Below are 19,283 nucleotides of genomic sequence, written 5' to 3'. Positions count from 1 at the left end.
TCCGGAATCCGCCCAATTTTTGGCCAATTTTGGAATCCATTTTTTAATAGCGGATTCCGGATTCTTATTTGGTAGGCTAAAATAAGCGTCTTGAGTTTTTTCTTTCAACTCCTTATATAATATCTTTTAAAATCTGGTTCGATTCTCGGAAGTGAATTATAAAGAACACCAAGAACATTGATTTTTAGGACATATGTAGCACTTAATTTTTAATTTTTTTTTTTTAATTCTTTTAAAATATTGCTAGAATCCGGAATCCGCCAAAAATAAGAATCCGGAATCCGCCACTTTTTTTGACGGATTCTTTAAGAATCCGGAATCCGACCCAAAAATTCGACGGATTGCCATCACTAAGTTTTGATTTTTGACAGCAAAGCTCCTCTATAATTAGGGACTGCACGTACTTGTAATAAATAACTGGTAGCTATGATATATGGACATCCCGCGACCGTGGCTCAACACGTAGCGCATCCGCTCGTCGTCGGGAAGGTGATAGATTCGAATCTAGGTCCGACATCGCGTCATAACAAAAGACGTTAAAAATGGTTCCCACTGCTACTATGTCAGATGCGCGATGTAAATAGTTAGAGTGGGGGGAATGCCTTGGCCCAAAACAGGCGCAACTCGCTACCAAGCACAGTTGGGACTTCTCAGACAAAGGTCGTGCATCTCAGAGAGTTAGTTGTCTGATGGGTGAATGGACGCTTTACACCTCAATCATAAGTATTGTATGTATGTTCCAAGGTGCGTGGAGAGAGGTCTAGTACCCGAAGTGACACCTAGCCCCCTAGAGTCTTAACTATTATATGGACATTGGACAACCTATCAAATAAAACAAGTATAACTTTCTACCAGGCAGGATTTCTAGACATTGTCAATGTTTTTGTAATTAAAGAATCTTGATGGCTGTTACAATGTCATGAACAACCAGAAATATAGAGATGAAACAATGAATAGAATTTTTTGCCGTCATTGACGTCACTAGAACCGATGCATCTTTTAAAATAAAACTGAAATAAAGATATTTTATTAAATATTAAATCTATAATTGAAGAAGTACATTAAATATGTATACTTACTAAATAAAATATCTTAAGAATTATATTAAGTTAATAGTTGTCTTATTATATCTTTTAAAATAAAATATGACATGAATTGGCTAGAATTTATTTTAATTTGCGGTGGAAAAATATATCCAACTTCACTTTATTTTTACCACGTGTAAAAATGAAATGATGAGCAAAAGCGCATTGAATGCCGCTAAATTATCCAAATCATATAAGGTTTATCCATGCTAATTTCTTGAAATTTTTCTTGATTTGAAAATTATTGAGATAAAATTCAATAATTAATTATTTGTCCATTGTCCCACCCTATATCACTATGGACAACACACTCGCCCAATGGGACAATAGTTCTGTCGCTAATTGTTTATAACAAAAACTACATATTTTTACCTCTTAAAGGCTGAATATCTGCTCCTTCTAAATACAAAACTTTTACATAATCGAACAATTTAAAAAATCTATTTTATTCCAACAAAATTGAGTCTAAGAAGAAAATAAGAAATCATAAGTGTTCTAGGAAAACTTTTTTCAAATGAAGATAATTGTGTTCAATAAAATAAAAGTACAAGTAGAAAGTATGGTGCATTAGATCGTAGCTTTAATCATGCCTTTTTGGCATACTTTATGGTGTTACGTTATTATAATTTCCCTATTGATACGGATTACAGCCTGCTATTTCCTCAAATCTACTCAATAAATAAAGGCTATATCTAACAACATTTTTTCTACATAAAAATACTATCTTGTTTTTTAATTTATAGTACTCACAAAGTTTGATAGAAAAGTAACAATTTTGAAAAAGCTGTGCAACTGAAAACATTAGCAAGGAGAAGGCTAAAGAATGAAAATATCTAAAATCGATTATTATAATTAAAGTTTCCTGAATGGGAATAGAAAAATCTATCTGAGGCCTACGCACAAACACAATATATTTCATTTATGTTTATCTTTATTCTCTACTGGCGGCTGCCTCAAGGGGCAATTGAGGGAAGTGTGAGTAAGTCAACCATCCACTTATGATTTTGGTTTAAAAAGAAAAAGTAAAAAGAAAGTGTGTGGTTGGGTATTTTTTCTGGGGGTAAGCCTCACTGTAAAGAAGAACCATATCTCTTCTAAGCGCATACCTAATCAGTAGTGCCGTTAGAGATTTTTAAAAGCTAATTTTTTTTATAATCAAGGTCGGTCCGTCCGGCCGTCCGTCCGTACGTCTGAGACAGATAGCTTTTTTCGTTAATTTAGACAAGTTAGAATTATCCTATGGATTTTAAACTTTGCATCTCTATAATCAAGTCCTAAAAATGTAAGTATGTCCATAAACATTATCCTGTATCAAGAAGTTTTTCAACAAATTTACTCACAATTTTGCTTTGACTCTTATTCATTTATATTCTGATTATTCAGTTCTGACACTATTCAAGTGTTAATGTCCGTTTGTCCTACCGTTTCAGCGCTTAGCTTTTATGGATGTTGTCATCCTTGTTGCTTTTATATACATTTATACACTTCATAAAATAGGATATAACCTAAAAATATCAAACTTACAAAACTTTTGTAAACAAACTTTGCTTGTATGTTTACCTTGATTGCGACCCTTTTGATGTCATCATCCTTGTTTGAGAATGAAAAGTAAACAACAAATAATTAGTAAAATAAACATAATTAAAATCCTTTGTATGTAGAAATTGTCTCTCAAGTATACAGGCTATAGTTTCTCCTACCAACCCATCTAGATAGATAAAATATAGAAAGACAGTGAGTTAGAAAGATAATGATATATAGATAGATCGGTTAAAAATAATTCAACTATTTTATCTATAACTATGTATTGTCACCTTAGTGTACAAAATATGGTTTCTCCTCGAAGTTCATAGTTAGATAATAGATACAGATTTTTCAAATGGATAAATTGATAGAAATATATGTAAAACTCAAAGTAATAGACAGATAAACACTACAGTTTCTCAGTAAATCTATTTATATTAATTAAAATTAATATAAAAATGGTTAGTTATAGAACATGAAACTCTGAGTAAAATAAAATAAAATTAAAGATAAAATGTTGTTTCACTTTTTAAGTATACTAGCGGCTTCGCCCCTAGCCTCTAGGGGCTTCGCCCTATGAAGTAATGGGAAGTCAACCCTCCTAAATAGAAATATTCAAAAAAATTATTCTTTGTTTAATTACTTTGTGGTAAAATTAAACCCAGATTGTGCGTTTTATGCACAAAAATTTTAATTTGTACAAATTAAACCCAGGTTGTGCGTTTTATGCACAAAAATTTTAATTTGTACAAATTAAACCCAGGTTGTTTGCCGTATACACAAAAATTTCAATTCGTAAAAATTAAACCTAGGTTGTTCGCATACACAAAAATTAAAATTAAAAAAAAATTATTTAAATTTTTTTTTTTTTGGGGGGGGGGATTCATGGGGGCTTCGCCCCATGTTGCATTTGGGTTCCCCCACCCTAATTACTGGTTTTTGTTTACAAAAATTTAAAAAAATGAAAAAGTTTGGAAGTGGGGATTTTTTTTATTTTTGGGGAGGTTGGGGTGTCCTACCCCCCAAGAAAATAGCTTAAAACCACCAGAGGACCAGTAGGTATATTCCCAGAAGAGTAGAGCCCAATTTGATCAGCAGTTACTTAGATTTTACAAAAAATGTAAAAAAAAAATTTTGGGGGGTGGTTTTTTTTTATTTTTGGGGGGGTTGGGGGTGTCCCACCCCCTAAGAAAATAGCCTAAAACCACCACAGGAACAGTAGGTATATTCCCTGAAGAGTAGAATCCGATCGGTTCAGTGGTTACCGAGATCTTAAGGGACGGGCGGACGGACAGACAGACGGACAGACATCAAGCTACTTTGTATTATAGATTAATATATAAATATACTAGCGGCTTCGCCCCTAGTCTCTAGGGGCTTTGCCCCAAGAGGTTTAATCAAACCAATTTTTCATTTTTTAGATTTAAAAGAAAAAATAAAAAAGAAATTTTGGGGGGGGGGATTTTTTTTTTGGGGGGGGGGGGGGGTAGTCGACCCCACTATTTTAATTTTTTGAGGGGGGGGTGTATTTTTTATTTTTTGGGGGGGTTCGGGGTGTCCCACCCCCCAAGAAAATAGTTATAAACCTCACCGGCAGGGTTCGGAAGCCGCGCCTCAGCCGCGCATAAGCCTCAGTTTTAAACCTGCTTGTTAGCAGAAAAAGAAATTTTTGAAAGAAGGATTGTCTACTAAAGAGACAGTTTTATACATCCAGCTAAATTTTATAGTGATAAAATGACGATTTCACTGAGGCTTACACGCGGCTTACGCGCGGCTTCCGATCCCTGCTCACCGAGACCTATGAGAAGCTACCCTGTAAAGGAGAACCCGATCGGTTCAGCGGTTAGCGAGATCCTTCGCTACAAACAAACAGACAAACAAACACACAGACACACACAAACAGACAGACATCGTTCTACTTTGTATTATAGATATTAATAGATGTAATGGATAGATAGATGGGTTTTAAGGCAAATGAATGGATAGATTTAAAATAAATTAATAGACATTCATTAGAATGGGTATATGAATGCTTGGTTAGGATAGATGAGTGAATTAATAGATGAAATTATAGCAAATGTAAGAAAATTGCAAAATAAAAATAATTTTCTATACTCTCTCTCTACAAAACAAATTAATAAGATAAAAAGAAAGAATTAATTTTTCTATGGAAAAGTCCAGTCTTAATAACTGAATATAGAAGTAATCCTTTTTCAAAGGAAAAATGTTTTCAAATTATGTTGTGTAAGTTAAAAAGTTTTCCATAAACAGAGTGATTAACAAAAAACGTTGACTAACAAAGTTGAAAAGAAAAAAAAGGGGGGGGGGGGGGGGAAGTTCTGACACATTTGCGTAAACGGTGATTATAGGCCTTTATCTTTGGACTGAGAGGATAGGTTATTAGGGATAAAATCATTCTTATATGATGAATTTCCCCCAGATTTAAGATTTTGATTTTTTTGGATAGGCCTCCAGGTTCCGGAGCTCCAGGCCTCCAGGTGGTCTCAGTACCGGTAAAAATTAAAAATAAGATTTTTTTTGAAGAGTTAGAGATTAACTTATAAAACAAAATATGCTTCTTTTTGATTGTTATTCACATATTTGAAGAAAAAACAAACATATTTTGACTCATAAGCTGACATCTCACTCTTTAAAGAAATTTTTTTTTTCATTTTTAACTATACAGAGACCACCTGGAGGCCTGGAGCTCCGGAACCTGGAGGCCTAACCAAAAAATCTTAAATCTTGAGGAAATTCATCATATAAGAATGATTTTATCCCTAATAACCTATCCTCTCAGTCCAAAGATAAAGCCTATAATCACCGTTTACGCAAATGTGTCAGAACTTCCCCCCCCCCCCCTTAATATTATCTTCAAAAAAACTCAATTCAAATATTAATAAATAAACAATTTAAAATCCTTGTTCTAAGAGATAAAAATTTGAACTGCTACATATTGTTTAATTACCACTCAGCAAACAAATTATTACTTAATGTTAATTGATTTCTTAGAAAAAAAGAAAAGCTTTAATGATGGAGTGAGAATAAAAATAGTCATAGACGTCCAAGGGGGGGGGGATAATGGGGCGATTACCCCCCCCCCCCCCATTTAAAATTTACCCTATTATCCTGGGGGTGCCGTAGGCACCCTCAACCATTTAGGAGAGGGTATTTACCCCCCCAAACAATTTTGGGGGGGTAAATACCCCCTCCAAAATAGAAAATCTCTAATAAAAAAAATTTTTGCGCATTTTAATACTAAATATTTACTAAAATTTAAATTACCCTCCCCAAAAATTTTACCCCGAGGGTAAATTTTGGGGGGGGTAAAAACAAATTTCGGCGCGCTTCGCGCGCCATTTTACCCCCCCCCCAAAAAAAAAAAAAACCTTGGACGTCTATGAAAATAGTTATAACCTGGCACATGCTGTTCAGCTAACCCCCCGACAAACAAATCAATATCTTCATGGTGATGGTAAACTTTTGTAATATTTTTCCAAACTTCTTCATCTATGTTTGCTGGCTTTTCAGAAATTACCTTAATCAAAATGAAATATTAATTGCAGTGCTTGGCACCTGCTCAATTTCAGCTGCTAGTAAAGCTAGAAATTTGAAGGAAAAGTTGCAGTTAAAAAGGCATGTCAGTCAGACAAATAGTAAATTAAGTTGTAGAGTAGATCTTAAGATGTCGGACTACCTTGACAAGAAATTTCATGAAGGTTCAAAAAGATTATAAGTTTGATACTAAAAAATTACATTTATTTTAGGCAGACCACACCAAGCTCTGAAAGTGTTATAAGAAGGAATTCCATGGTCCCTTCCTCGTTGGATATTTGTTGCCACTATGTCATGTCCATGACCTTTCTCTGTCTAAAATATAAAAATATTCATGATCATCGGATACTAGCGACTGTGGCGTAACACGTAGCGCATCCGCTCATTGTCGGGTAGGTGTTAGGTTCAAATCATGGTCCAACAATGCGTCATAACCAAAGAAGTTAAAAGTGGTCCCTACTGATGCTATGTCAGGCTCGCGACGTAATAGTTAGAGTATGGGGGATGCCTTGTTTCAAAACAGGCGCAACTCATTTGACTTGCAGACAAAGGTCGTGCAAAGGTTGTTGGTTGATCACAGGGCGTGTGTCTATATAATTAGCACAGCAATTAAGCACCAAAATAACATCTCCAGGTGTATTAAGGGGCGTCGTAGCTCAGTGGTAACGCACTGAGTTACGGTGATGAGAGTTCAAGTTCTAGTCCCCATGTGGCAACTCGAATTTCTCAGTTGAATACATTCACGCAACTTCCCCTGGTTGTTTAAGAAGGGGATTATTGAGTAAGTTTGGATACTTAATAGTCAAGTACATAATATCAGTACTAGCCTTATCCCAAGCTTCTCTGCGGAGAGCGTCATTCATTACGGTGACTTAATTTGGGACACCTGCCATACTCGGCGAGGGTGAGGTAATAATGAGTAGCTCTCATGAGATAGCGGGTCAAGGCATAATGTGCTTGAACGTGGAGCTTGATAGCCCTAGTGGCTATACAAAAGTGTCTCAGCCTACTCCATGACTACTTAGGTCCAAACCCTAAGAGACTATGGCTGATCAATCAATCAATCCAGGTGTATCCCGTTCTCTATATGATAATCGGATAATCGGTAGAGGACATTAGACTGTAAGTTAAACTGGTACCCAAAATTTTATAATTATGTCCTCTCATTCGTTTAGTCAAGAACTTTGGTTACTTCTATAAAAAAATGATTGATTTATCAAAACGAGCAGTGTCTAAACTTTTCAACCAATATCTTTTTATCTATAGAAGGAAAAACTTTATTTAACAATCTACATATTTCTATTAAAAATTACATAGAAGTAAGAAAGTTTAACGGTTAACAAATTTAGCTAATTAAGACTTTTCATAAAATGAAAATGAGATTGAAAATAAAATAAAAATGTATTTTTTGGTCCGTGACCTAAAAATATAAAAGTAAACAATAATTGGATACCATACAAATCTTATCCAGACGAAGTAAATCCTATATGATTAAACTAAATCTTAAACTGACAGACTAATGTTAAAATTGCTGTAAATACAAATTTATTTAAATGTATTTTTTTTTCTCAAAAAAATCTGCTCAAAAAAGTATTGGTCTTATTTATAAAAACGTTGGACTATAAATTATTAATTATAAATTAAATTTTGATTGGTTGGTTCAAAATAGGAATTACAAAATATCTCAAACAGAACGGTTGATTCATTCGACACCTTTGGGTATGTATTGTACAATGTACATCGAATTTATTATCCATTGCCTTCTACCTGATTATTAGAATAGAGTTGTTCTGTCATCTGACTTGACACATACATATCAACTTTCTAAAATTAAACCTTAGTAATATATTGATTCATTAGGAAACTTTTTCTATATATAACAAAACTTTATATATATACTAGCTTCTGGGTCCATAGCATCTATGGGCTTTGTATTTTAAGAGCTAGGAAAGGTAAAAAAATAGCCTAAAACCGTTCCAAGACTTAAATCTGAAAACAAAATAGCCTAAAACCATACCCTTAGATAGATAGCTCAATTAATACAGTATTTATTAAAATCTTAAACTACAGACTAAAACCTTAGAGGATATAGAGTATAACTTGTACAAAAAATATTTGTAGAAATCTTGTTCTCTACGTAATATGCATTGTTAATAGCGTAGCAATTCTATAATCATAGTATCGTAAGTCCGTCATACAGAGTAAATTGTTAGTAGTTTTCTATCACTATTTAATCCCCTTTACATGTTACAAATAGTAAAGTGTAAAAAATAATATATAAATACTAAAATTTTCATAGAAATTTTGACATAACTTTGTGGCAGTTTATCTGAAATATTGCTGCACTTCTTAATAACATAAGGGGGGAGGGGGGGGGGGGGGTTCAATGCAACCATCTCGTAATTAGTGAGCAAATGACACTTAAAATTCGAATTTTGATTTGAACTTTTGCATGAGCAATCATTGGTAGGTCTATTTTCCCTAAATCGAACGAAAAGTTGTAAAAGTAACGGCTGGCGGCTCAGCCGTTTAGGCGTTTTTTGCCTATTTTCAGGGTAAATCCATCATCAATTACGTAGGAATCAACTTTTTAAAACATATTTTTGGTTTAATTCATGTTAAATGATAGCAATAACCATTTTCAAAACTTCTAGTACCAACAGCTACCGTCTAGAACCGTTTAATAGCGTTTTGGAGTGGAAAAGAGTATTATGTGGAGATAGGTTACGTGACTAATTTGCAATATAGATATCCAAAAAATGGGAAAGCAGCTGAGCCGCCAGCCGTTAGCCGTTACTTTTCAAACTTTGTGTTTGATTTAGGGAAAATAGACCTACCAAGGATTACTCATGCAAAATTTCATATGGAAATTCGAATTCTAAGTGCCATTTGCTCACTGATTACGAGATGGTTGCATTAAACTCCCCTCTTATCCTTGTAACATGAAGGATTATTGTATAAGGAAAAACAATACCATAAGAATAGGATAATTCATTAAAAGTACAATACAACATGATATGGTGTGTCCTCACTTCCGCAAATTTTATCAAATTGTCAGAACAACAAAATATTACTCCGACCAAAATACCTATTCATTATTGTTTAGTTCCCATATATACTCCCTGGTTGCTTAGGTTTTCTTTGTGAATATGAATCTTATTACAGTTTGAGATCATGCGGAATTGATAGTACATCCCATTAATATATCTGCAGTGTATTCTCTACACTTTCAACAGAAGAGGAAAACAATACTTTTGTACATTTTTATCTTAACTTACTTATGTAACTAAAAATATTGTGTAATTAGACCTCAAGCTTATTTTTAAGTAATCATGAACCTTTTTGATGAAAAAACAAATAAGAACAATCTGCCAGTCATCGTAGCTAGTATATAAGGTAGTAAGTGTATTCTGTCTAAAGCTAATATTTCAGTAACTAGTATACCAAAAAAGTTCTACACTTTAGGAAAGCTTCACATATGTCCTTCATTGTTTTTAGGCTATAGTATTTTAATATTTAAGTTTTGGGGATGGTTTTAGTTTTTATCTCAGTCCCATTTTACCTATTCAAAATACAGAGCCGATACACGCTTGGGGTGCAGTCGCTAGTTGGGTACTCTACGATTATCATTAACCTACCTGACAAGGCTGTTTTGATAGTCCAACAAGTTCATTCTTGTAAGCAGTGCCATTGAGACCAAAAGCAAACCTGCTGTCTCCATAGAACCTACCCAACTTCCAAGGTTGTTCTTCGCCTCTACAAAATTTTTAAATGATTAAATAAGCCATTAGTAGGGCTTGCCGAAAATTTGTATGTTTTTTCCTGTAGCTTATTCTACGGGTAACTAGGTACTTAAAGCAAATATCTTGAAAAGCTAAATATTTTAAGATTGCATACTCGTTTTTCAAATCTTTATAAAATATGATAATAATATAAGGTTAAAAACTAAAGTTCAGGTTGAAATATTTTTAAAGATTAAACGTAGAAAGTTACTTAGTAAGTTTAATTTTGTTAAAAGCTTTTTAAGACATCAAAGAGAAATTACTTTATATGTTGAAAAAAATACCAAATAATACGTAATAATAAGGATACAAAAGTATGACATATCACAAAATGAATTCACCTAAAAATGCTTTGAACCATTGAGTGACCAAATCTGAATGCAGCTGCAGCAAAAGAATTGAAAATTCCTGGGTAAGCCTGAAAATTAAGATATTAAATGCTAATTCAAAGTCAAACTGACTAATTAAATCAATATTTTAATAATAACTAGTTTCTCAAAGACGAGGAGTACAATTAATACCTAATGGATATAGAATATACGTGGATTTTATAACAAGATATTTTTTCCTCAATTTAGGTTCCTAACATGGACATCATTTATTGGTCAGTTCATTCATCCAGTAGGAGGGGAGTGATTGAGGTAAAGGGGATGGAAGGTGGGTGTCGTTCTTTTAGCCAGCTTCACTTTATTAGAATACATGATAATCTGGTGTTAGATCCAAGTAATTTAATTAATATTCATAATAAGTACTAGAAATTGTAGTAAATGTTATGTTTTCCCTTTGTCTACTCATGTATAAATAGCTTAGTATTTTTATTTGTCTGTGTAACAATTGAAATAACCTTAGGATTGTATTTTGATTGTTTAGCGTCAACACCTTGCGCGTTACTTCTACCGGCTCCAAGGACCTAAATAACTATGTATTTTTAAAATATGTTAGAATTGGCCTATTGATTTCAAACTTTGTACAATGATTCATATAACAATAAAATACGATTTAGAAAGCGTAGAAACTTTATAATCGTTACCCGATAGTCCGTACGTCTTTTTAAAACATAGTGAATGTGATTTTTTACTTTTTTAACAACAAATTGTTTAGTGATATTATTATCAAATTTATTTGTATTATGGAATACCAATTCCTAAAAAAATTGGTATGTCACTTAACAGTATTTTGTATTTAGGCAGTTTTGCAACAAATTTTACTTACATTTTTGTTTAGACATATACACTTATATTTAATTTGCCTCTTCAGTTCTGAAACTCTACAAGTTTTAATGTTCGGATGTCATACCGTTTCAGAGCTTCGCTTTTATGGATATTGTCTTTCTTGTTTGTCAAAACTATGAGAAGAAAAACATGAGATAATTAAAATCATGTTTTCTTAATCAGCTTAAACTTTAATTTACATAATATTCACATAATATGCATTTAAAATAAATTTAAAAACTAAAAATTTGATTATAAAACATATATGAGATATAAAAGAAGTTTTTGATTGAATTAGTCATAAAAAAGAAGAAAGTTTCTACCAATGAAAAACAGTCTAGATGAAAACAGGAAATTTATATTTCTATAAAAGCTTTTAAAGAAAAAAATAAATAGGGACAGTTCATTTTTAGAACAGTTATTCTACAAATTAAGACTGTAGTATAAACTTAAATTAACAAAAAGTATAGGTAAGAAGAGGTAGTTCCAATTATGAATGCGGGTTTAATAAATTCTAAAATAGCCATCTCAGACTGGGATCTAAAGGGATAAGACAATGTACATCCCAAATCATGATACACAAACTACCTCTTCTGTGGAATACAATTAGTGATTTAAACGTTTGGGCACTCAACTTGATGAAACAATACAAATTCAACAGGTAAAAGTCCCCAAAGTTTTTGAGTCAACGAATAAGAAAACGTTTACATAAAACATTGGGGACAAGTGTAATGAATATCCCAATTTCTCCTTCTTCCCTGCATTTGAGAGCAAACACAAAAATACTTCTCACTTATTTTACAATAATATCTTATCCCTTTATTCCTGACATAAAAATAGATTTTGTAATCCTCTTCTCCAACAAATAATGTTCATCAGTAGTGAATAGTTTACAAATTACTTTAATTTTCTACATAAGAGTATTTGCAACAAACATAGAAAGAATTCAAAAAGTTTGGAGAATTTTTATAAAGGTTTCTTCCTTTCATAGAAATGTTAGACGTCAGTAGTTATTGGTTTTGAAATTATTCATTTTAAATTTGAATTCTTGTCATCTTATGTGTGTAATCCGGCATTTTTAAGACAGGGGCCCCTTGACCTCTTGGGGGCTAATTGACGCTTAGGGTACTATTCTTCTCCAAGCCGCCTTGAACATCTAATCCAGGGAACTTTAGGACGGTGGAAGCCGCAGTTCAAGACGGGATTGGGAACGCGGTAAATTCCGCGGCACTGGTAACTTAATCGTACCGGTCTTACCCTGGATGAGCCCGTTTATTCTAAAGTGGAACATCTGTCATAATGGCACAAATAGCATACCCAGTAATTATTATGTATCATGTATCGTAACAGTCACACCAACTGTCACATTTTATTATATAGCTAAGTTGCGACTTGGTAAGCACCGCGAAAACCAGCGGTTCAACAACCTCAGCAGAGGTTAAGCCAACCACTCGCCGCTCAGCTGCTCAGTGTTCATAATTGTATTAAACATGTCAGCAAAAAAATATTATGTAGGTGAACAGAGAAGGAGTAGGTTCACTACAGCCCTGAGCTAAGGTCTAAAATTATAAATCATTTATTAAACTATCACCTGATAAAGTTATTGTAATATATATGAAAGATTATAACTCTGCAACCTATTTCAGGAAGAAATCATTATTATAAACATGCAATCTTTTTCAGGAAGAAATTATAGTAAACCATGTAACCTTTATCAGTAACCCGCCCTAATTATATGCACCTTAAAGGAAATAAATTATTATTATTATTATTATACATACTCTGTTTGTGGATCACTCAGGGTATTAAATAAGATAACACACACCTCTTTTTGATTGCTAGACCTTTGTCTGGAAGTCCTAACTTTGAGTGGCCATGGCAAAGAGTTGATACTATTTTGGGCCAAAGCATTCCCCCTACTCTGACTATCAATGTCACGCATCTGACATTGCAACAGTAGGAAATTTTTTTTACGTCTTTATTTTTGACGCGGTGTTGTGCCAAGACTTAATCCCATCATTCCCCGGCGACGAGCGGATGCGCTACATGTCCAGGCACTGTCGCGGGTTCACTTCAAGACAATAGACAAAAAGCCTTACATTATAGATTAAACAATACAAATAAAATACAAATGATTTCATTGTTTAACATAATCACTACTCTAGGCCTATGCAATTAAGATTCTTGAATAAGAATATATGCATTTAACAAATGAATAGAAACGCTTTTTATGCAATTCTTATTTTTATCCTGAATTTGCAGAAATTAATTTCTAGCACGTAGATTTTCTTTTCACCCAGAAACCCGCATTTCAATAAAACTTTTGAAAGAAATTCTACAGTTACGGCTGTGCTGTCCGTCAGTAGTCAGTACACAAATTTAACCGTTTTTAAGTTTGATATCCTTTTTTCCCACATAATAATTGGCTAGGTAGTTAATTAATAAGAAAAACATATTTAGTCTTAGCTTTAGCTTGGCCATTGTAAGATAATTAATTTCTCTCTAAGTGCCTAGTCAAGCATTAAATTAAAACCCTCTCTAATTTCTAAATATATTTAAATGAGGGGGGGGGGGGTGGTGTTTATTTTGTTGTTAATTGTTACCTTATGGTAAGTTATGTTAGGTTATATTGGTTAGGGAAATCCGCGGGATCAAGGAATAAAAATCTACCCCATTGTTCTGATTGTTATTGTTCATTTTTTAAAAATTATCTGGGTTCAGTGCCTAATAAGCACTCTGAGGGAAAGCAAGCACTATTTTCTCTACCTATATTCAAGCTTCCAGGATAAAAACTTCACATTATAGGAACTTAAAAAAAGATTAACTACCTACTTACATAAGAACTTGTAAAGATTGGGCATTTCTTTAGATGACATTTTTTTCTTCACATGCATGAATTATTCTAGTCTTGTTTTTCATCTTGAATGAAACTTTCAAAAAAAAACTTACAGAAAAGCACATATTTGCTTTTGTTATTGTTACCACAATGGAAGTAATAATACATGGAGTAATACATTTATATTTACAGTACTATGGTAGAATTAAGATTCTATTATAACAATTTAAAAGGCTTCTGAAATTTCATGAAAGATTCTTTGATCAATGACATATTTTCTGACACTCATTTTCTCTATTCGTCTGTTAAACCTTTCGAAATATTTCAAACGTTTTTACGTTTCTATACTTGTTATTTAGAGATGTTAGTTTGCTTTTTCTTAAAAGGCAATTTAAAAGAATACATTTTCCCTGTGGAATCAAAATTTGCAGGGAGGTAAAGGTCAATCACAAATAAGTAATTCTACGCTCCCTTCTTACCCTCTTTTGCTTCCAATCATGGAATCCTTTTAACCCTGAAAACTGTGTGTACTAGGATTCTTAGGATGCCACGCATCAGGAATATTTTCCCTTTAAATTGAATGCACAACAATAGAGTATTTAAAGATGGTCCCACGCCTTCAGAATAAAATTATTCATAGATTACCCGTCAGTTACAAATGATCCTAAATTCGAAGTAGAAAAAAGAAGTGAAAAAGGAAATAATGGACATAGGACAAAGAAGGTAACAATATGAAACTATTACAAAAATTCATGAGAAAACATCACTTATGATATTTGCAACATTATAACCACCGCGTTAAATACAAAGTTAAATAGGAATGAAGCATAAAAAACATTAATATCAATGTAGTTTATAAGCTATTTAATAAGCAGCAAAATCATATTAATCACAACAACAAAGATTGACAAATGAAGGCATTTATTAACAATGAAGATCTATATTAATAGGTCTGATTGACCAGCTTACCCAACCACTGTCAGGGTATGGATGGCATACAAGGAATGCCCTACAATCTTATTGATTCAAAAACATAGAATAATCACCATAGATTGGATTTAGCTTAAATTAATAATTATACTATAAGGTATGAAACTGAAAACTACTAAGAATTAGAATTTGCGCCAAAGATATCTTAATATCCTTATTTTATTGCGCATCGTTTTTCTCAAAAAAAACATACTCTCAATATATCTGATTATTAATTTTTCATTCTTAACGAAATGATAACTTATTTTTCTGCCTATATTGTCTATACACTGGCGGCTACGTACCTAGAAGCCTCAAGGGAAATAGGGTTGGCAATTTGACCCCCCGACGTTTCAATTATTTTTTTTCCAGAGACGACTTATCTTGGGAGGGCTGAAATACACTCTTCCAAAATAGTTCTAATCCTTCCCTGGGCTTATAAGATTTCCTAGAAAAGTCTTGCGGTTAGCGAGATCAATAGCAGCATACATCCTGTTACTTTTATTCAATGATTGTTAATCTTTGACTCACCTGGGGTAAAAATTGTGTGTATGTTATATGCTGAATTTGTGCAGTCACAATCCTTCGAGTTTCCTACAAAGTTTTTACAATAAAACACCAAAGAATTTTCATAGATTGAAAGAATTTGGCACTGGAGGAAGGAAATTAATTTTATGCTTCTGTGCAATTCTAAACTTTTTTTGTCTTATCTTAATAAATTTTTTTTTATGTTTATTTGGAAAGTATTCAAATTCCGAAAGATCATAAAATTGATTTATTTAAAGTTTATAAACAAAAATTTACTTTCCAAATCCTTTAATTGAGGATTTAGACAATTGACTTCATTCTTTACTATTTTGCTATTTTACTCGGGATCTAAAGGGATAAGAAAATGGTCGATAATTTGATGTATTGTACACCCCCTATGGTGATAAACAAAATTAACCCTTCATTAGATTACAATTAGTGTGAGAAAATGTTATAATAAAACTTTAGTCTTTAATGTAAATCTTGTTTGTTCTGAAATATTTGAGGTAAAAATAAGCTTAGTGCTCCTTAATAATAACATTTTAAGGCCTCTTGTTAAATTAGATTATTCAAATTATGCCTTTTGCTTAAATATATACTTTTGTAATATTCAATTAAGTCAAAAGTATTTAATCAAATATTCTTTTAGAAAATGCATTAATCACGACACAAAAGCTTGAGATCTAAAAACTAAAAGAAAACTGCAAATTCATCAAAAATTAATTTCTTTCCAAAGAATCTCTCTTTTGTACAGGAGGAAGAGATAGAAATTCTAACATAAAATCTGGACAGCAGTCAAAGATGATTAGTTATGAATTTTGCTATCAAAAGTTGGTGTCCTCCTTTCATTCTACTTAATCTATAATACAAAGTAGGATGACGTCTGTATGTCTGTCCGTCCGTCCGTCTGTCCCTTAAGATCTCGGTAACCACTGAACTGATAGGATTCTACTCTTTAGGTTATATATCTATTGGTCCTGTGTTAGTTTTAAGCTATTTTCTTGGGGGGTGGGACACCCCCAACTTCAACAAAAATGAAATTCCCCCCCCCCCAAAAAAAAAAAATTCTGGTGCTGCCCATAAATTATGAGCGCAGCAACAGAATTTTTATTTTTATTTTTAAATTACCTCATAGGGCAAAGCCCCTAGAGGCTAGGGGCGAAGCCGATAGTAATAAAAAAAAACACTAATGGCTCTAATGTTATCACTAACTTTATAACGTGGTATAATAAAATCTAGTCCCTACTCCCCAATTCAATTCCTCAACAGCTAAATAATATGAATATTTTTAGTGTCATCTATAATGCGAAATAGACAGGAAACGGGGATAGGATAATAGGTGCTAAATTTTACTTTCTTTGACTTTAGGGTTTAATCTAATATGGGGCGACGCCAGGGGTAATATAATACAGTCTCGAAATTTTTGGTGGGGGAAATTACACACTCCCCTACCATGAACTTCCTAGATATTCCTCACCTGCCATTAAAAAACACAGGTGACCTTAACTCAAATTTTCACTTTAAGGATATATGCAGACTGGCCAGCCAATTTTGAAAATAAAAAACGTACATAACGTACACAAAAAAATACGTTACGTACATAAAAAAAGTAAAAAAACGTACAAAAACGTACATTCCTAAAAAAAATAAGTTAAATAATTTCCTAGTTACCTATTATCAATACATTTAAGTCTACTAGCAGCTACCTGTAAAGGAGAACCATAGCGAACTGACAGACACAAGATATCCTATTACTCTATTCAAAAGAACTAGCGTCTACGCTCCTAAAGGCCTCTAGGGGCACTTGAGGAGGGGAGAGTTGAATTCAATAAAAAAAAACATGGATGACAACATACATAAGTAGCGAAGCTCAAAAGTTATTTATAGACATCTGGAAAAAAATTAACTTAAAATCGCAATTAAAATTCATTTTTGGGGGGAGGAGGTAGTTTTTTTTCTAAAGTCAATTTCTCTTAGGAGGGTGGATGGTGATACTCTTCCCCAAAATAGTTATAAAACTTCCAAAAACCTATGAGAAGCTATCCTGTTAAGGAGAACCATATCGGTTCCGTGGTTAGCGAGATTCTTTGGTTCAAACAAACAGACATTATGTTATTATGTACAAAGTATATCCTATTATAAGGACCAGCGACTACGCCCTCAGAGGCCTCTAGAGGAACTTGATTAGGGGGGGGGGGGGAGTTGAATTCAAAAACCCATTTTTTTATTTAAAAATAAAAAGTAAAAAACAAGGATGACAACATCCTTAAGTAGCGAAGCTCAAAAGTTATGGATGGAAATCTGGGAACTATATAAACTATAGAGTAGTGTCGTAAAAAATAAGCATTTAACTTATTTAAATAAATCACAAAACCTTTTAAAAATATATAATAACGTGAAAATCTAGGAATAAATTCAGCCCCCCAACCAATAAGCAAATCTCACTGAAATTTAGTGGAAGTATTAAGAATGAAAACTAATACAATCCCTGAAAATTACAACCGTCTATCAGGAATATGAGTTGTGAAAATCACAAAAACCTATACATCTAGGAATCGATCTAGCACTGCAACAAATAGACAAACCTTAAAGAAACTTTTTGAAAATATGTAGAATGTGAATTTATTTATTCCCTGAAAATTTCAGCCGTCTATCTTGAATAGAAGTCGAGAAAACCATGAAAAAAAGAAAATCTAGGAATAGATCTAGCACCCCAACCAAAAGGCAAATCTCAATGAAAATATGTAGAATGTGAACTTATTCAATCAAAAAACAGGAGCCGAGAAAATCACGTTTCTCCGGTAGCATAACGGACTGACAAAGTGATTATAGAGTAGCTTCGCTAATAATTTTTTTAGTGAGGGAAGGGGGAGTAGACCACCCCCATTTCTGATTTCAATTTAAAAAAAAAAAAAAATAGGGGAAGGGTTGTGATTTTTTTCTAAGAGTAGTTTCTCTTGGGAGGGTGGTTGTACCCTCTCCCAGGACCTATGAGAAGCTACCCTGTAAAAGAGCACCATATCGGTTTAGCGGTTAGCGAGAACCTTCGGTACAAATAAACTGACAGAGAGACATACATCCTGTTATTACGTACTAAGTATATTCTATTAAATAAAGTAGTAAGTTTTTTGTCTGATGCTTAAGATTTTCATAACTACTTCACACAGTTACCGAGATGGTTTTAGGCTAATTTTCTACCATTTTGAATACAGGTTCTTGAAGGGATATGGAAGGACAGAGAAAATAGCCTACAACCTCACAAAGATCATGTCGGTTCAGCAGTTAGCGAGATTCTTTGTTACAGAAAAAAAAGGATTTATAGGATAAACATATAATAGGATATAGGGTTATTTTGTCTATTGCTAAAGATCTCAGAAAATACTAGTCTTTAATACAAAGTAAATCAATGCCTGTCTGTCTAAAGATCTTGGTAACCGCTGAACAGATTGGGTTCTAAATTCTAATCTTCAGGGAATATATCTACCAGTCCTGTGGTAGTTTTAGGCTATTTTCTTAGAGTGTGGGAAACCCACCCCCCCCCCAAAAAAAAAAAAATCAACCACCCCTCAATTTATTTTTGTAAACTAATGCAAATCAGCGGGATGGGGGAACCCCCACCGCACCCTGGGGCGAAGACTAAATGAAAAAAATAATCACAATCTTTTTTTATATTTTTTATTGACAAAGAAGGTGTATCAACTTTTTTTTATAGCTAGCCGGTTCTTTTAGTAAGTAGTAGATGTAAAATTTTTCATAGAATTCAGATATGCAATCGGTTTTTTTGTAGACCTCT

The 19,283-nt window shown here is 33.2% G+C and overlaps 1 protein-coding gene across 2 annotated transcripts in view; it reads right to left on the bottom strand.

The window, feature by feature from the left end:
- The window catches only part of LOC145313475 (chorion peroxidase-like), a 41,263-nt gene that overhangs the window by 12,595 nt on the left and 9,385 nt on the right, over positions 1-19,283 (bottom strand). For both annotated transcript variants that reach the window (XM_080152908.1, XM_080152907.1), the window contains exons 10-19: positions 15,494-15,556; positions 10,791-10,856; positions 10,288-10,364; positions 9,803-9,920; positions 7,932-7,988; positions 6,366-6,479; positions 6,027-6,147; positions 2,737-2,793; positions 1,950-1,980; positions 1,458-1,486 (exon numbers count right to left, since the gene is read on the bottom strand). In XM_080152908.1, the coding sequence (XP_080009034.1) occupies positions 1,458-1,486; positions 1,950-1,980; positions 2,737-2,793; positions 6,027-6,147; positions 6,366-6,479; positions 7,932-7,988; positions 9,803-9,920; positions 10,288-10,364; positions 10,791-10,856; positions 15,494-15,556 (733 nt within the window). The remainder of the gene's footprint in view (positions 1-1,457; positions 1,487-1,949; positions 1,981-2,736; positions 2,794-6,026; positions 6,148-6,365; positions 6,480-7,931; positions 7,989-9,802; positions 9,921-10,287; positions 10,365-10,790; positions 10,857-15,493; positions 15,557-19,283) is intronic.

This window comes from Acartia tonsa, chromosome 3, assembly GCF_053477335.1.
Source record: "Acartia tonsa isolate MP-2025a chromosome 3, ASM5347733v1, whole genome shotgun sequence".
NCBI lineage: Eukaryota > Metazoa > Arthropoda > Copepoda > Calanoida > Acartiidae > Acartia > Acartia tonsa.
Note: the sequence above shows the minus strand (reverse complement) of the source record. Positions and strands in the feature narration are given on the sequence as shown.